General features: G+C 39.6%; 1 protein-coding gene across 2 annotated transcripts in view; it reads left to right on the forward strand.

Moving 5' to 3' along the window:
- CMSS1 (cms1 ribosomal small subunit homolog) overlaps positions 1 to 15334 on the forward strand; it is a 394265-nt gene that overhangs the window by 346654 nt on the left and 32277 nt on the right. For both annotated transcript variants that reach the window (XM_027558092.1, XM_027558053.1), the window contains one exon: positions 8079 to 8167. In XM_027558092.1, coding sequence (XP_027413893.1) covers positions 8079 to 8167 — 89 coding nt within the window. The remainder of the gene's footprint in view (positions 1 to 8078; positions 8168 to 15334) is intronic.

Below are 15334 nucleotides of genomic sequence, written 5' to 3' on the forward strand. Positions count from 1 at the left end.
TGTCAGATTCTTTTCTGGCATGGACTCATTGATTGTAAGCCCTTACTTTTTGGCATACCTATAGTAATTATTTTGGATGGAGCTTCCTTCACTGTATGACTGTTAGTGTACCTGGAGTCAGAATTGAGAGCCCTCTTCTTTCATTGGCTACATTTCTCACTGTTTCTGCCCTCCTGTCCTCCTCCTCCTTTTCCCCCTCCCCCGTCCTCTGTGCGCCCCTTCCCCTGCCCTGTGTTATTTGCTTTGGGCCTTCACTGAGTTCACTTTTCACAGGGTCCTGTTCTTTGGATGTGGGAATTGTGTTCCTTCTCAGTGATGCTGGTAGGAGTCCCTTAATGAGCTGGGAACATGCACGGTTCTTGAAGAGTAGTTCCCAGCCTGGCTTCGCCTGGCCAAATAAAACATTCTGGTTCCTAGGGATGAGTAATTTTAGCAAAACACTGTAGACTGTTGAACTACAGCTGTGTCTCCAACATGAGTTTTCAGTGTGTAAACTGACCGCCTCTAGAAATATAGAATACTCCTCCCCAAATTAGTGAATTTGAACTAAATTAGAGATGGATTTTTTAAACAAGATGTGTCCCTACATAAGGATAAAAGGAAGACTCAACTGACAGGAACTTGTAACAGTTCTACACTTGCATATATCTAATATACCTATTAGATGTGTAACTAAAAACTGATAGAATTATTAGAAAACATGAAGAACTTCAAAATAAGAGTGGAAGATGTTAATATACATGTCAGTAATTGCCATTGAGCCACCAGGGAAGCCCAGCTGATAAAACATAAAAATTCATAAACATATAGCAGATTTGAAAAACATAATTAAGTCTATCCGTAATCCTGTATAGAACTGTGCCCCTAACAATTAGATACTGCATATTCTATTAAAAAAATTTTTTAATTGATTGTGTATAGAGGCAGATGGTTACTTATGTGGTGATGATTTCATAATGTATGCAAATATCAAACTACTATGTAATTTACCTGAAATCAACATGATATTGTATGTCAACTATTTTAAAAATATATAAATATATGTTAAATAAATATTTATCTACTAGGTCAGGAGCTGGCAAACTATGACTCATAGACCAATAGATGTATTTTTGTTAATAAAGTTTATCAGAAAACAGCCACACCCAATCATTTACATACTGTCTAGGGCTGATTTTGCATAATAGCAGAATCCAGTAATTACTGACAGAGACCTTATTGCTCTGCAAATCCTCCTACAGTTATCTTCTATGTGGCCCTAAAAACCTAAAAAGTGCACTGATCCCTGTGCTAGAAAATAAAACAAGTCTTTTTTTTTTTTTTTTAAACTGTACATAATTATATTAGTTTTGCCAAATATCAAAATGAATCCATCACAGGTATAAAAGTCTTATTAAATAAATAAGTCTTTTATTAAAAAATGCAGGGCATTTTTCCAACCACAATATAACAAAAAGGTAACTTTAAAAAAAATCGGTTTGGAAATATAAAAATACACTTCTAAATAACTCATCAGTCAAAGAAAGTCATTATAGAGTCTTTAAAAATATTTAGAATTAAATAATAATGAAAATGCTATAATATTAAAATGTATGGTATTCAGATTAAGTTATAAAGTGTTAAGAAAATATATGGACTTCCCCGTGGCTCAAGAGGTAAAGAATCCACCAGCAATGCAGAAGACACAGAAGGCAAGGGTTCAGTCCCTGGGTCAGGAAGATCCCCTGGAGAAGGATATGACAACCCCCTCCAGTATTCTTGTTTGAAAAATCTCATGGACAGAAGAGCCTGATGGGTTACAGTCCAAAGGGTCGCAAAGCGTTGCACACAACTGAATGACTAAGCACACACACACAAGAAATTTTATATCCTTAATGCTTATATCAGATGAAGGAAAACAGTGGGCTAAATATCCAACTACAAAAATTAAGAACTCAACAGAGTATACTTAAAGGAAAGAATCTTAATTAGTGCACTAGAAATCAAAGAAGCAATAGAAAGCATAATAAAGAACCTAATTGTTTTTTTTTTTTTTTAAGAAATACATCTCCGAGATAGAACAAGAAAAATAGGTTGCAAATTAAAAATGCGAGAAAAGAAAAAAGAAAACATATATACATATAATAATCACCCCTCTCCAATAAATTTGAAAAGTAAAACAACAAATTACCTAGAAAAATATTATTTACCAGAATTGAGTAAAAAAATGAAACATCTAAATAATTATATAACCATTAGAAGTTGAAGCATTTGTTAAAACATACCCACAAAAAGAATACTACACTCTGCTTCTTTTACTAACAGATTTTACCAAATATCAATAAATAGGTCATCTTAACTATATACAAATATTTCAGAGAACAGAAAATGAGGAGACATTCCCAACTCTTTTATGAAGTTAAAAAAAGTGAAAGTGTTAGTCACTCAGTCATGTCTGACTTTTTGCAACCCCATGGACTGTAACCTACCAGGCTCCTCTGTCCATGGAATTCTCCTGGCAAGAATACTAGAGAGGGTAGCCATTCTCTTCTCCAGGGGTGTTCCCCACCCAGGGATTGAATCCATGTCTCCTGCTTGCAGGCAGATTTTTTACCATCTGTGCCACCAGGGAAGCCCTTTTAGGAAGCTAATATAACCTCAATACTTAAACCAGACAAGAACAATACTAGGAAGGAAAATTATGTAAATGAATGTCTAAAATAAAATGGTAGCCAAAATATAACCAACATTATTAAAAAAGAAATATATCTTGACAAATTGGGATTTATCCTAGGAATAGCAAGAATGGTTTATTTAATATTAGACAACATATTTTTACAGTTTTCCACATTAACAGATTATAGGCGAAGCCCATATGATCATCTCAATAAGTGCAAAAACAAAAAGCATTGCATTAAGCTTAACACCTCTTCATGGTTTTAAAATAAAAGGACAAACAAACCTCTTAGCAAACAGAATAGAAGGAAACATCATTTAGCTAAACATTTAGCTATAAGCACCATCTTCTCATGCAAGGGTAGTGTGAGGGTTAAGCTTGTAAACTCAGACATTAAAAAAACTTAGCTTCTATCATTATTTTTTAAAGTTGGGCTTATTGAGGAATAATTTACATAGTAAAATTATTTTTTAAATAATTTTTTAAAAATTTACGTAGTAAATTTTACATAGTAAAATTAACCCAGTTTTGTGTATGATTCCATGAGTTTTTTGCAATGCAACCCACTCCAGTATTCTTGTCTGGAGAATCCCATAAACAGAGGAGCCTGGCAGGCTACAGTCCATAGGATCACAAAGAGTCAGACACTACTGAGCCCATATTAACTGACTGACAGTTGTGTAACCACTACCACAATTAAGATATAGAACATTTCCAACAGCCCCAGAAGTTTCCCATCCCCAGTAACTATTGATCTGTTTTTTATTCCTATAGTTTTGCCTTTTCCAGTACCACACATTATATAGCCTTTTGATTCTGGCTTCTTTTGCTTAGCGTCATGCTTTTGAAACTTACCAGGTTGTGTGTTTCAGGAATTTATTCTGCTGAGAAAATATGAGAACCATAGGGGAGTTAAGCAGGTCTATAGCTAGGGCAGATCTAGGATTTGTGAGGCCTGAATCTTATGCAGTTTGGCAGGGTGGGGCCTCTTAGAAAAAAAATACAAAATTACAGATACAAAATAAGATATGAAAGACATTGTTTTAAATAAGAAATCATAACAGTACTGTTATGAACATAAGAATTCTGAAAAGTTTTATTTTATTCATTTTCATTAGATAAGAAAAAAATGTGTTTTTTTAAACTGTAAAATGCTTTATCTTATATATTCCTATATGAGAGAGACTTTCCGTTTTGAACACACAAAACGAGAACCTAATTTTCTGCTTACAGTTTTACATTTCTGATGATTAGAAGAATTTTCCACTGTCTAGTTTCTGGTTTCATTCATCCCAAACCTGCTTTCTCCTCCACTTCCTGCATCATTCCAAGGAAGGAGGCTACAGGTGTGTTTGTGTTACAATCCACAACTTCTGGCCCTGTACACTTTGTGTCAGATGTCTGGTAAGTTGGCAAAGGGTGGTAGGAATATTCCTGAAAACGTTCATACACGAGGACAGCCTGCAGTAGTTTAACTATAGGCTTTATGATTATGAGCCTTATTATAAGGTTATATTATAATATTTCATTAAACTCAGAGTCTGTCCAATCATCTCCCTCTAAGTGGATCCCCAGAATGCTCACTCCAGCTCCAACATCACTCACTAGGATAGCGACAGAGATGAGTTCTGAGTGGAAATAGACAGTGGTCTATTGTATTTATTTTAATCCCCATATATCTTTATTTTGTGAATTTTTAAAGAAAAGTTATCCATGATCCACTGCCAGTACTCTCCCTAGGGCCTTGAAGGAGTCCATGCAAGCAAATACTTAGAAGCTTACAGAAGTTGCTGAGAAATTGGATTTCTGATACTTCTCATGAAGAGGACAAAGACAGGGATTGAAGGAAAAATATATGTGCAACTTTTAATTTTAGCTTTTTGCTCTTTTCGCCTGGGGTTGAAAAAGAACAGTGTACTTGACTCCACTTCTGGAAGAGTTTAACGAATCCCATCTGGTCATGTCCTTTTCTTTTTTTTAATGTAGACCCTCAGGGATTTGGAGACAAAACGGCACCGTCTTGGGGACTCCACTCCATGGGCTGAGTCAGCCACTGGGACTGAGCGGGCAGTCCTGGCTTCAATTCCTCAAATGCCAGCAGTCCTGGAGGAATCTAGATGCTGGAGCCAGGCTGGCTAGATTGGGTCCCCATGCTGTTCTTGTCATACTTTCTTAATGGAAATCACAGAACTAGCATTTTTACTTCAGAAAAGCAGTTTTCTTTTTGGAACTAAAAAGCATCACAGGCTAAAGAAACAACTAATTTATTCAACCTTTGTCTGATATTAATATCGGATATATATAAATATGTTAATATAAGCTGATATTAATATAATCAATAGAGTATAATGTATTAATATAACCCCTGCTTTTTTTATCGATATTTACATGTTACATTTCATCCATCATTTTGCTTTAGCTATACTGTTATATTTGAAATAAGTTTCATATAAATAGCATATAGGTGCATGCATGCTCAGTCATGTCCGACTCTTTGCAACCCCATGGACTATAGCCTGGCTGGCTCCTCTGTCCATGGAATATTCTAGGCAAGAATACTGGAGTGGCTTGCCATTTCCTACTCCAGGGGATCTTCCTGACCCAGGAACTGAACCCACGTCTCCTACATTACAGTCAGGTTCTTTACCACTGAGCCATCCAGGAAGCCCCAGCATGTAGTTAGGTCATGTTTTTTAATCCACTTTGTCAGCCTCTGTCTTTAAATTGGTGTGTTTAGATCATTTAAATTTATATAATTATTGATATGTTGGGATTCAAGTCTGTAATTTTATTTCATCTTTTCTGTTTATTTGCTATTTCTTGTTTATCTTTCCTGCCTTCTTGTGAGTTACTTGAACTTTTTAGAATTCTGTTTTGATTTGTCTTAATATTTTTGAGTGTACTTCTTTGTATAGCTTTTTTAGTGGTTGCTGAAACACTAGTGTAGGTGTTGGCCTCATTACCACTGGGCAGTATGGAGAGTCCTGATTCTCTACTAGGCTTTCTCTGACTGTAGTGGGAAAGAGAGGTACCCTTCATTACTGCCGGGAGGAGGGGTAAGTCCAGGCTCACATGTTTTCCACTGAACTGCACTGGTGGTGGTGGTGCTAGAGAACAGGGGTTTCCCACAGCCCTTCAGGGAGGAAAATCTCTTCAGGAGTTCAGTCCCTACTCGACCACTTCTGACCACCAGCCTGAGGGAAGGTGGAAGAGAAGTTGGGGTGCCTCGTTACAGCCAGACAAAGGTGGAAGGCTTGGTTCCCCACTTAGCCTTTGCTGGGGTAGGCAGGGTCACAGCTTTTCTGTTGTGTTTGGCTGGAATCAAGTAGTTGTTATCTAAAGGTTTTCAGTCTTGGTAGGCTGTCCTTTTCCTGGTCATTTTGTTAAATATAGCATACTTTTATTGGGGCTTTTTTTTTTTCTGCTCACACTTAGCATTTCCAAGTTACTAGCTTCTTTAGCTCCAAGTCTGAGATAATGAGCTAAAAGAAAATCTACTGAGTTCACCACTGTGTTGTTCCCTGGGCCTCAAAGTCCCTAGCCCGTCTGACTTCTCTCCACCTTTCAGAGATTTCCTCTGTTTGTTTTATGTATAATGTTCAGGGGTTTTCGCTGTAACTTAACAGGAGGAATAGGGGAAAATATGACTACTACTACTTTCTTCCCAGAAGCAGTTCTATAAATACTTTTAGTGCCAACTTAATCATTCATTTAAAAAGCCCTGTTAATCTTCTACCTGCTACTGCTTGATTGGGTAGAGTCCTTTTTTTCACTCTACACAGTTATGAAGCAAGATTCTCCTGAAAAACAGAAGCCATAGGGAAATAGATATCTTTGCTACATATCTATCTATATTTATTGTTCTCTCTCTTTGTCTCTCTGTCATGTGTGTGTGTGTCTGTGTGTGTGTGTGTGTAAAGGAGTTAGCTCATGCAGTTATGGAGGCTGTCAAGCCCCAAGATCAGCAGCGTGGACCGACAAGCTGGCCACCCTGGAGAGCCAATTGTTTAGTTGCAATTCTAGTTAGAAGGCTTTGAGAAACAGGAGAGCTGATGGTATAGTTCCAGCTCATTGGCCTGCAGGCTCCAGATCCAGGAAGAGCCAAATGTTTCATTTCAAGTCCAAAGGCAGAAAAAATTATCTTACTCAGGGTGGGTCATACTTTTAGTTCTATTCCAGCCATACCTGATGGGATATAGCCTTCCACATTAGGGAGGGACGTCTGCTTTATTCAGTCCACCCATTCAGTGTTAATCTCAACCAGAAACACCTACAGAGAAACATCTAGAGTAATGTTTGACCAAATATCTGGACCACCCTATGGCCCAATCAAGTTGATACATAAAACTAACCGTCTCAAGACTACTGGACTAGTTAATCTGTACCTAAATATGAATTCTGACCAGTATTACTCAAGACTCATATTTTGGGCTTTGAGATGTACAGAAAAACTCAAAGGGAGTGCGTGAAGTCTTTCAAAGATTCAAAAATGTATTCAGATAGAACAGCCACTAAAATCTGGAAGACAGGATAGCATTATGGGAAGTAAGGAGAAGGCAATGGCACCCCACTCCAATACTCTTGCCTGGAAAATCCCAGGAGCCTGGTAGGCTGCAGTCCATGAGGTCGATAAGAGTCGGACACGACTGAGCGACTTCGATTTCACTTTTCATGCATTGGAGAAGGAAATGGCAACCCACTCCAGTGTTCTTGCCTGGAGAAACCCGGGGACGGGGGAACCTGGTGGCTGCCGTCTATGGGGTCACACAGAGTCGGACACGACTGAAGTGACTTAGCATAGCATAGCATAGCATGGGAAGTAAAAAAAACCTGTGATTGCCATGTTTCTTTAAGAGAGCTTTTTAAACAGAAATATTGTTAAAAACTTTTTTTTTCCTGATTCTTAGGACAAGAATTTACTTTTTCCAGTGTTGAAAGATTTTATAAACTTAAAATAAGAATTTCTCATGATGTATAATCCTTTTGTCACGTTTTCTTTCGTTTGAGAGCTGGCTAGTTCTCAGTACAGGCAGCATCACTTGTGGGGGAAGACCTTGGACTCAGATAGATCTGGGTTCCCAGGTGTGTGACCTAGGGCAAATTACTTTATCCCTGCAAGCAACAACTTTTCTATCTGAAAATGAAGAGTTCAACCATGCAACTCAGTGTGTGTTCCTTAATTAAACAGTCTCAGTTTTAGACATCTGAATAATCTTCATTTGTGCAGGTTTATAAATAATACTGCCACCTTGGTTCTTCAATCGCTATCTTCATTTTGGATCATTTTCTTAAATTCAGCTTCTTAGAGGTGAAATTAATGAGTCAAGGGACAGAACCTTCTGAAAAGATGGTACCAAGATTATGCTAGAAATGGGAGAAAGAGAGGGGTGCTTTTCTAATTTTTAATCTTTATGTTTCCTAGGAGCATCAGGTGGTGAAGGAGGAGGAGACACAGAAATGACTCAGCAGGAGACAGCTCCAGGTCCTGCCCTGTCAAAGAAAGTCAAAGCGGTGAGAGTCACAATTGTTGGCTCTGAAATCAGCCTCTTCTTCCCTTCTGCAGCATTCCCTGTGTTCCAGTGCCAGTTGTGGGTGGGGTTGAGGGAAGCCACCTTCTCTGCCTTTGAAAGAGTCAGGCTTCATTAATTACAGACCAGCAAGGTAAATTTTCCCTCTAGTGGTTTTTTGTTTTGTTTTGTTTTTTTAATAATAGAAATGTATTGTAGAATAATGATATCTCAGATTCTTGTAATGTATTTTTACCACAGACCCAGCCTCATTCTTTTGGGTATCGTTCCTAGGAGGAGACAAATAGCATAAACATAGGCAAGGTGAGCCCCACACCAATACACGATCACAGGGCCAAACCACACTGTGAGGAGGCTCTCGGGGCCTCATGACTATCTAGCAGCATGTCTGTTGTGTGAATTCTTATCAGGGATTCTCCACCTTCGTATTACCACAGGTGGGAATCTGATAAACTACGATCTTTTATTGCCTTTTCATTCTTTTTATTGGCCACTCACATCCATTTTCAGCTTTTTCACCTTATGTGTCCCTCCAACCGAATTGGCAACCATGTGTGATTTTTAAAGGACTACCTACTGTCAGTCCAAAGTCACCATCTCCTTCTCAGGAATGATTTGTGATCTTATTCATTGTTGTGTATTCACTAAATCACATCCTACTCTTTGCGACCCTCTGGACTGTAGCCCACCAGGCTCCTCTGTTCTTGGGACTTCCCGGGCAAGACTACTGGAGTGGGTTGCTATTTCCTTCTCTGGGAGATCTTCCCAACCCAGGGATCAAACCCGGGTTTCCTGCTTTGGGAGGTGGATTCTTTACCACTGAGCCACCAGGGAAGCCCATTCTCATTGTAGGTGGCCCTAAACTCATTCCCCGCTAGAGGGTGACTCTACCCAAAGTTTGTGACCAGGCTTAGGATAATTGTAGGAAGCAGTTTTTGCATTGTGGTGACCTGCAAGCTGTGATTCCTTGGGCAAGTTAAACTCTCTGTGCCTCATCTCTCTATTGGTAAAATGGTGTTAATTGTATTTTCTTCACAGAGTTGCTGTGGGGATTAAATGATTAATACTTATTAAGCTCTTTAAACAGTGGTTGGCAAAGAGTAAGCACTGAAGTGATAAATATTATAGTGAAATATACTTCAGGTCTTTTATTTTTTCTTTGTGGGGTGGGGGATGCAGAAAAATTTACATAGTTAATGTATAATCCATCTTGGTTTTCTCTCCAGCCATTAAATATTTAACTCCAACGTCTTATATAAATTTCAGTTTTAACCACTCTAAGACCTACAGGTTAACATCATTAGCTTTTCAATTTATCTTACCAAGATGGGGTTTGATTTTTATCTTAACTTACTCTACTGACCACAGCATAGTCATGCCTTCTTTAACCTCCACCTCTAATCGGTGCCTCCCTGCAGAACTTGTTTCCCAGTATCCTTTGTAGCCCACTGACTTTCTTTTTCCTTACTTTCTCCCTTGATTTTCTTTTTGATTGCACCTCACTTTTTCTGGGCTCTTTGGTGAAAGAATAAATTTGCATTAATAAACTCACTCAGGTCTGAATCTTTACTGTCTTTTTATTGGCAGAGCCTTCACCTTGCTGAATATCCACCTATTTTTTACCTTCTTCCTCCTTGAGTCTTCTTTTCCCACGATCAAGTTAGATAAATGACAGAGAACCACAGGAAGAAAAGAGAAAAATTGAGGAAGAAAAAGTTAAACACATTCTTAATTGCCATGAGCATTCACCTATCTTTCAGCAACCCAAGTTTCAACAACAATAAAACAATTGGTTGAGCACTCCGCACAGGCGCTGTGTAAGGTCATGACTCACAATCATCACAGCTGCCCTGGGAGGGCAGGGAGATCCCATTTGACAAAGAACCTGAAGCTCAGAGTGAGGGGTACCAGGAGCCATAACCCATTTGACTGCCTTCAAGGCACCCCCTGAGGGATGACACTGCTTCCAGTTCCCTTTCCACATGTCCTTCCTCATTCAGCTTGGAAAAATTAGATGTACTGTGTCATCAAATGCTTTGTTGGTCACATACCATTGGTATTTTCTGCTAAGGGAAAAAAAAAAGTCACAAAAAGTTAAGATTTGACTGTTCATTTTAACCTCTTTCACCCTGCTGTGATTTCTTTTGCTAACAAATTGCTTTAAAGAATCAAGGTCCTAGGTAGACACAGTGCCCTAATCACTCTCCCAGGCCTAGCTTTACTGCCCTGATCAGAGATTCACACAGGGATCTCCTTGTGCCCTCTGCCTTATTTAAGTGTTATCCATCTCACTCTCTGGTCTCCCCACCAGGCTGTACACCTCTGCGCATCTCCACTGCCCCTGGTACAGAACCTTCCCTGAACTGACACTCATTTGTGAAAAGGAAGCATGAATGACTAGACTGGAATCCCACTCTTCCCATCTCAACCCTTCATGTCCCAGCTGTGAGGCATCAGCTCCCTGACTCTGCTGCCAGTGGAGCTCCCTGACCCTTGTCCTGTCATCAGCCCCTCCTTGAAGGGTCCCCCACCTTGATACTAGAGCTGGGAATCTTTCCTCTTCTGGCCCTAGTACCACACAGTCCCTCGAGCTCCTCTCTGGCCTCCCTGTCCTGTCTCCTGATGCTCTGCGCCCTCTGGAACTCATCTCACCACCCCAAGGACCACCTTTTTGTCAGGCTGACTGTGCTTTCTTGAGTCCTTCTCGAGCTGTTTATGCACATAAAGGTTGAGTCTCCAACTAGTCCGTAAGCACCTTAGGAACCAGCATTTCGTTTGTGTCCACTGTGGTAACCTAGCACAGCCATAGGCGTGTGATTCATTTGGCGCATATAACCAAGTATTTGTTTTCTAACAGTAATTATACATTTTTTTTCCTGGATAAAAAAGAAAAATAAAAGAAATTATTTTTTGCTATATTTAAGTTTTGAATTTTTTTTTCAAATTTGCTTAGTTGTTTGCTGTTCTTTAAGGTTTTTTGTTTGTTTTGTTTTTTTTAAACTTGGGTAGTAGCTGCCTGGCCTTCTTCTGCTAGCTGTAATGTGCATTTAGACTTTAATATCACCAGGCGAGAGTATGTGTCCAGTTGGATAGTGTTCCCTCCTTTGCCATAGCTGGGCCTGCATTTCTCTTCCTGAGTCTACATCTCCCATCTGTCCAGTTTTTTAAGCAGCAGATTTATAACCTTATAACAGTTTTTTACCCTTACAACTACATCATCTCTAGCAACCATTTTACATCTGAATAATCATCCTTGGCCTCCTTAATAATGTGAGTATAAAGATTTGCCAAGAGTTCTTTTTTTTTTTCCAAATACTGCTTCCAAAATAAATCATGAACTCCCCTACTTCTAGAGATTGCATCACCCTCTTTCCTCCTCAACATCAGTCATTTCAGAGCCAACCCTAGTGACTTTGTAATTATGGTTCCCAGAATATAATCCCTTATGAGGGATTTCGTGCCTTTTCATTGATGCCTCCATGATGTCAGTAGCCTTTTAATGGTTCCATGACCCATCCTCTCCCCCTCAGAGACCACACTGAACTTCTTTTTTCTTGAACTAGCTTTTTGTTTATCTCCTTGGATCATAAAAGAATCTTCAGCAAGAGTACTTATCACTTTCCCCTCTTACTTACCTTTCTCACTGCAGCATATTTTTACTAATTATTTTCACAGTGATCATTTCGTATCTCTCCTGCTCTTTAACTTCAGTATTATTCTTGATGAAGAAAAAAGAGGACTGTGTCCTGTCTACTCTCTGATTTACCTTCTTCCTTTCCATATGGTGTCTCAATTCTCTCTTTCTTGTTGCATAACAAATTACCTCCAAAGTTAGTAGCTTAAAAGAGAAAAGATTCCTTATCTCAGCCTCTGTTACCTATATCTCATCAGTCGTCAGTCAGGTTATAAGCTGAAGGTTAGTGGCTCCATTGTGAAGAATCCTCCTCAAAACTCATTCAGGTGGCTGTTGGCAGGCCTCACTTCCTCATCCTCCATCAGAGGGCAGACAGACTAAAAACCACAATCACAGAAAACTAACCAATCTGATCACATGGACCACAGCCTTGTCTAACTCAATGAAACTATGAGCCATGCCGTGTAGGGCCACCCAAGACGGACGGGTCATGGTGGAGAATTCTGACAAAATGTGGTCCACTGGACCACTGGCAAACCACTTCAGTATTCTTGCCTTGAGAACCCCATGAACAGTATGAAAAGGCAAAAAGATAGGACACTGAAAGATAAACTCCCCGGGTCAGTAGGTGCCCAGTATCATACTGGAGATAAGTGGAGAAATAACTCCAGAAAGAATGAAGAGATGGAGCCAAAGCAAAACCAACACCCAGGTATGGATGTGACTGGTGATGGAAGCAAGGTCCGATGCTATAAAGAGCAATATTGCATAGGAACCTGGAATGTTAGGTCCCTGAATCAAGGCAAATTGAAAGTGGTCAAACAGGAGATGGCAAGAGTGAATGTCAACATTTTAGGAATCCGTGAACTAAAATGGACTGGAATGGGTGAATTTAACTCAGATGACCATTATATCTACTACTGTGGGCAAGAATCCCTTAGAGGAAATGGAGTAGCCATCATAGTCAACAAAAAAGTCTGAAATGCAGTACTTGGATGCAATCTCAAAAACAACAGAATCACAGTAATCCAAGTCTATGCCCCAACCAGAGGTGCTGAAAAAGCTGAAGTTGAATGGTTCTATGAATACCTACAAGACCTTTTAGAACTAACACCCAAAGAAGATGTCCTTTTCATTATAGGGGGCTGCAATGCAAATGTAGGAAGTCAAGAAACACCTGGAGTAACAGGCAAACTTGGCCTTGGAGTACAGAATGAAACAGGGCAAAGGCTAATAGAAGTCTGCCAAAAGAACGCACTGGTCATAGCAAACACCCTCTTCCAACAACACAAGAGATGACTCTACACATGGACATCACCAGGTGGTCAACACCAAAATCAGCTTGATTATATTCTTTGCAGCCAAAGATGGAGAAGCTCTATACAATCAGCAAAAACAAGACCAGGAGCTGACTGGCTCAGATCATGAACTCCTTATTGCCATATTCAGACTTAAAGAAAGTAGGGAAAACCACTAGACCATTTAGGTATGACCTAAATCAAATCCCTAACGATTATACAGTAGAAGTGAGAAATAGATTTAAGGGACTAGATCTGATAGAGTGCCTGATGAACTATGGACAGAGGTTCGTGACATTGCACAGGAGACAGGAATCAAGACCATCCCCAAGAAAAAGAAATGCAAAAAAGCAAAATGGCTGTCTGAGGAGGGCTTACAAATAGCTGTGAAAAGAAGAGAAGCAAAAAGCAAAGGAGAAAAGGAAAGATATACCCATTTGAATGCAGAGTTCCAAAGAATAGAAAGAGAGATAATAAAGCCTCTCTCAGTGATCAATGCAAAGAAATAGAGGAAAACAATAGAATGGGAAAGACTAGAGATCTCTTCAAGAAAATTAGAGATACCAAGGGAACATTTCATGCAAAGATGGGCTCAATTAAGGACAGAAATAATATGGACCTAACAGAGAGAGTGAAGTTGCTCAGTCATGTCTGACTGTTTGTGACCCCATGGACTGTAGCCTACAAGGCTCCTCTGTCCATGGAATTTTCCAGGCAAGAGTACTGGTGTGGGTTGCCATTTCCTTCTCCAGGGGTGGACCTAAAAGAAGCAGAAGATATTAAGAAAAGGTGGCAAGAATACACAGAAGAACTATACAAAAAAGATCTTCATGACCCAGATAACAACAATGGCATGATCAGTCACCTAGAGCCAGACATCCTAGAATGTGAGTTAATTGGGCCTTAGGAAGCATCACTATGAACAAAGCTAGTGGAGGTGATGGAATTCCAGTTGAGCTATTTCAGATTCTACAAGATGATGCTGTGAAAGTGCTGCACTCAACATGCCAACAAATTTGGAAAACTCAGCAGTGGCCACAGGACTGGAAAAGGTCCGTTTTCATTCCAATCCCAAAGAAAGGCAATGCCAAAGAATGTTCAAACTACTGCACAATTGTACTCATCTCACACCCTAGCAAAATAATGCTCAAAATTCTCCAAGCCAGGCTTCAGCAATACGTGAATTGTGAACTTCCAGATGTTCAAGCTGGTTTTGAAATGGCAGAGGAACCAGAGATCAAATTGCCAATATCCACTGGATCATCGAAAAAAGTAAGAGAGCTCCAGAAAAACATCTATTTTTGCTTTATTGACTATGCCAAAGCCTTTGAGTGTGTGGATCACAATTAACTGTGGAAAATTCTGAAAGAGATGGGAATACCAGACCACCTGACCTGCCCCTTGAGAAGCCTGTATGCATGCAGGTCAGGAAGCAACAGTTAGAACTGGACATGGAACAACAGACTGGTTCCAAATCGGGAAAGGAGTACATCAAGGCTGTATATTGTCACCCTGCTTATTTAACTTATATGCAGAGTACATCATGAGAAAAGCTAGGCTGGATGAAGCACAAGCTGGAATCAAGATTGCTGGGAGAAATGTCAATAACCTCAGATATGCAGATGACACCACCCTTATGGCAGAAAGTGAAGAACTAAAGAGCCTCTTGATGAAAGTGAAAGTGGAGAGTGAAAAAGTTGGCTTAAAGCTCAACATTCAGAAAACTAAGATCATGGCATCGGGTCCCATCACTTCATGGGAAATAGATGGGGAAACAGTGGAAACAGTGTCAGACTTTATTTTTGGGGGCTCCAAAATCAATGCAGATGGTGACTGCAGCCATGAAATTAAAAGACCCTTACTCCTTAAAAAGAAAGTTATGACCAACCTAGACAGCATATTAAAAAGCAGAGACATTACTTTGCCAACAAAGGTCTGTCTAGTCACAGCTATGGTTTTTCACAGTAGTCATGTATGGATGTGAGAGTTGGACTATAAAGAAAGCTGAGCACTGAAGAATTGATGCTTTTAAACTGTGGCGCTGAAGAAGACTCTTGAGAATCCCTTGGCATTTTTTTGTCCCTTTTTTGCAAGGAGATCCAACCAGTCCATCCTAAAGGAGATCAGTCCTGAGTGTTCATTGGAAGGACTGATGTTGAAGCCAAAACTCCAATACTTTGGCCACCTGATGTGAAGACCTGACTCATTGGAAAAGACC

The sequence above is a fragment of the Bos indicus x Bos taurus genome, chromosome 1 (genome assembly GCF_003369695.1).
Source record: "Bos indicus x Bos taurus breed Angus x Brahman F1 hybrid chromosome 1, Bos_hybrid_MaternalHap_v2.0, whole genome shotgun sequence".
Classification (NCBI taxonomy): domain Eukaryota; kingdom Metazoa; phylum Chordata; class Mammalia; order Artiodactyla; family Bovidae; genus Bos; species Bos indicus x Bos taurus.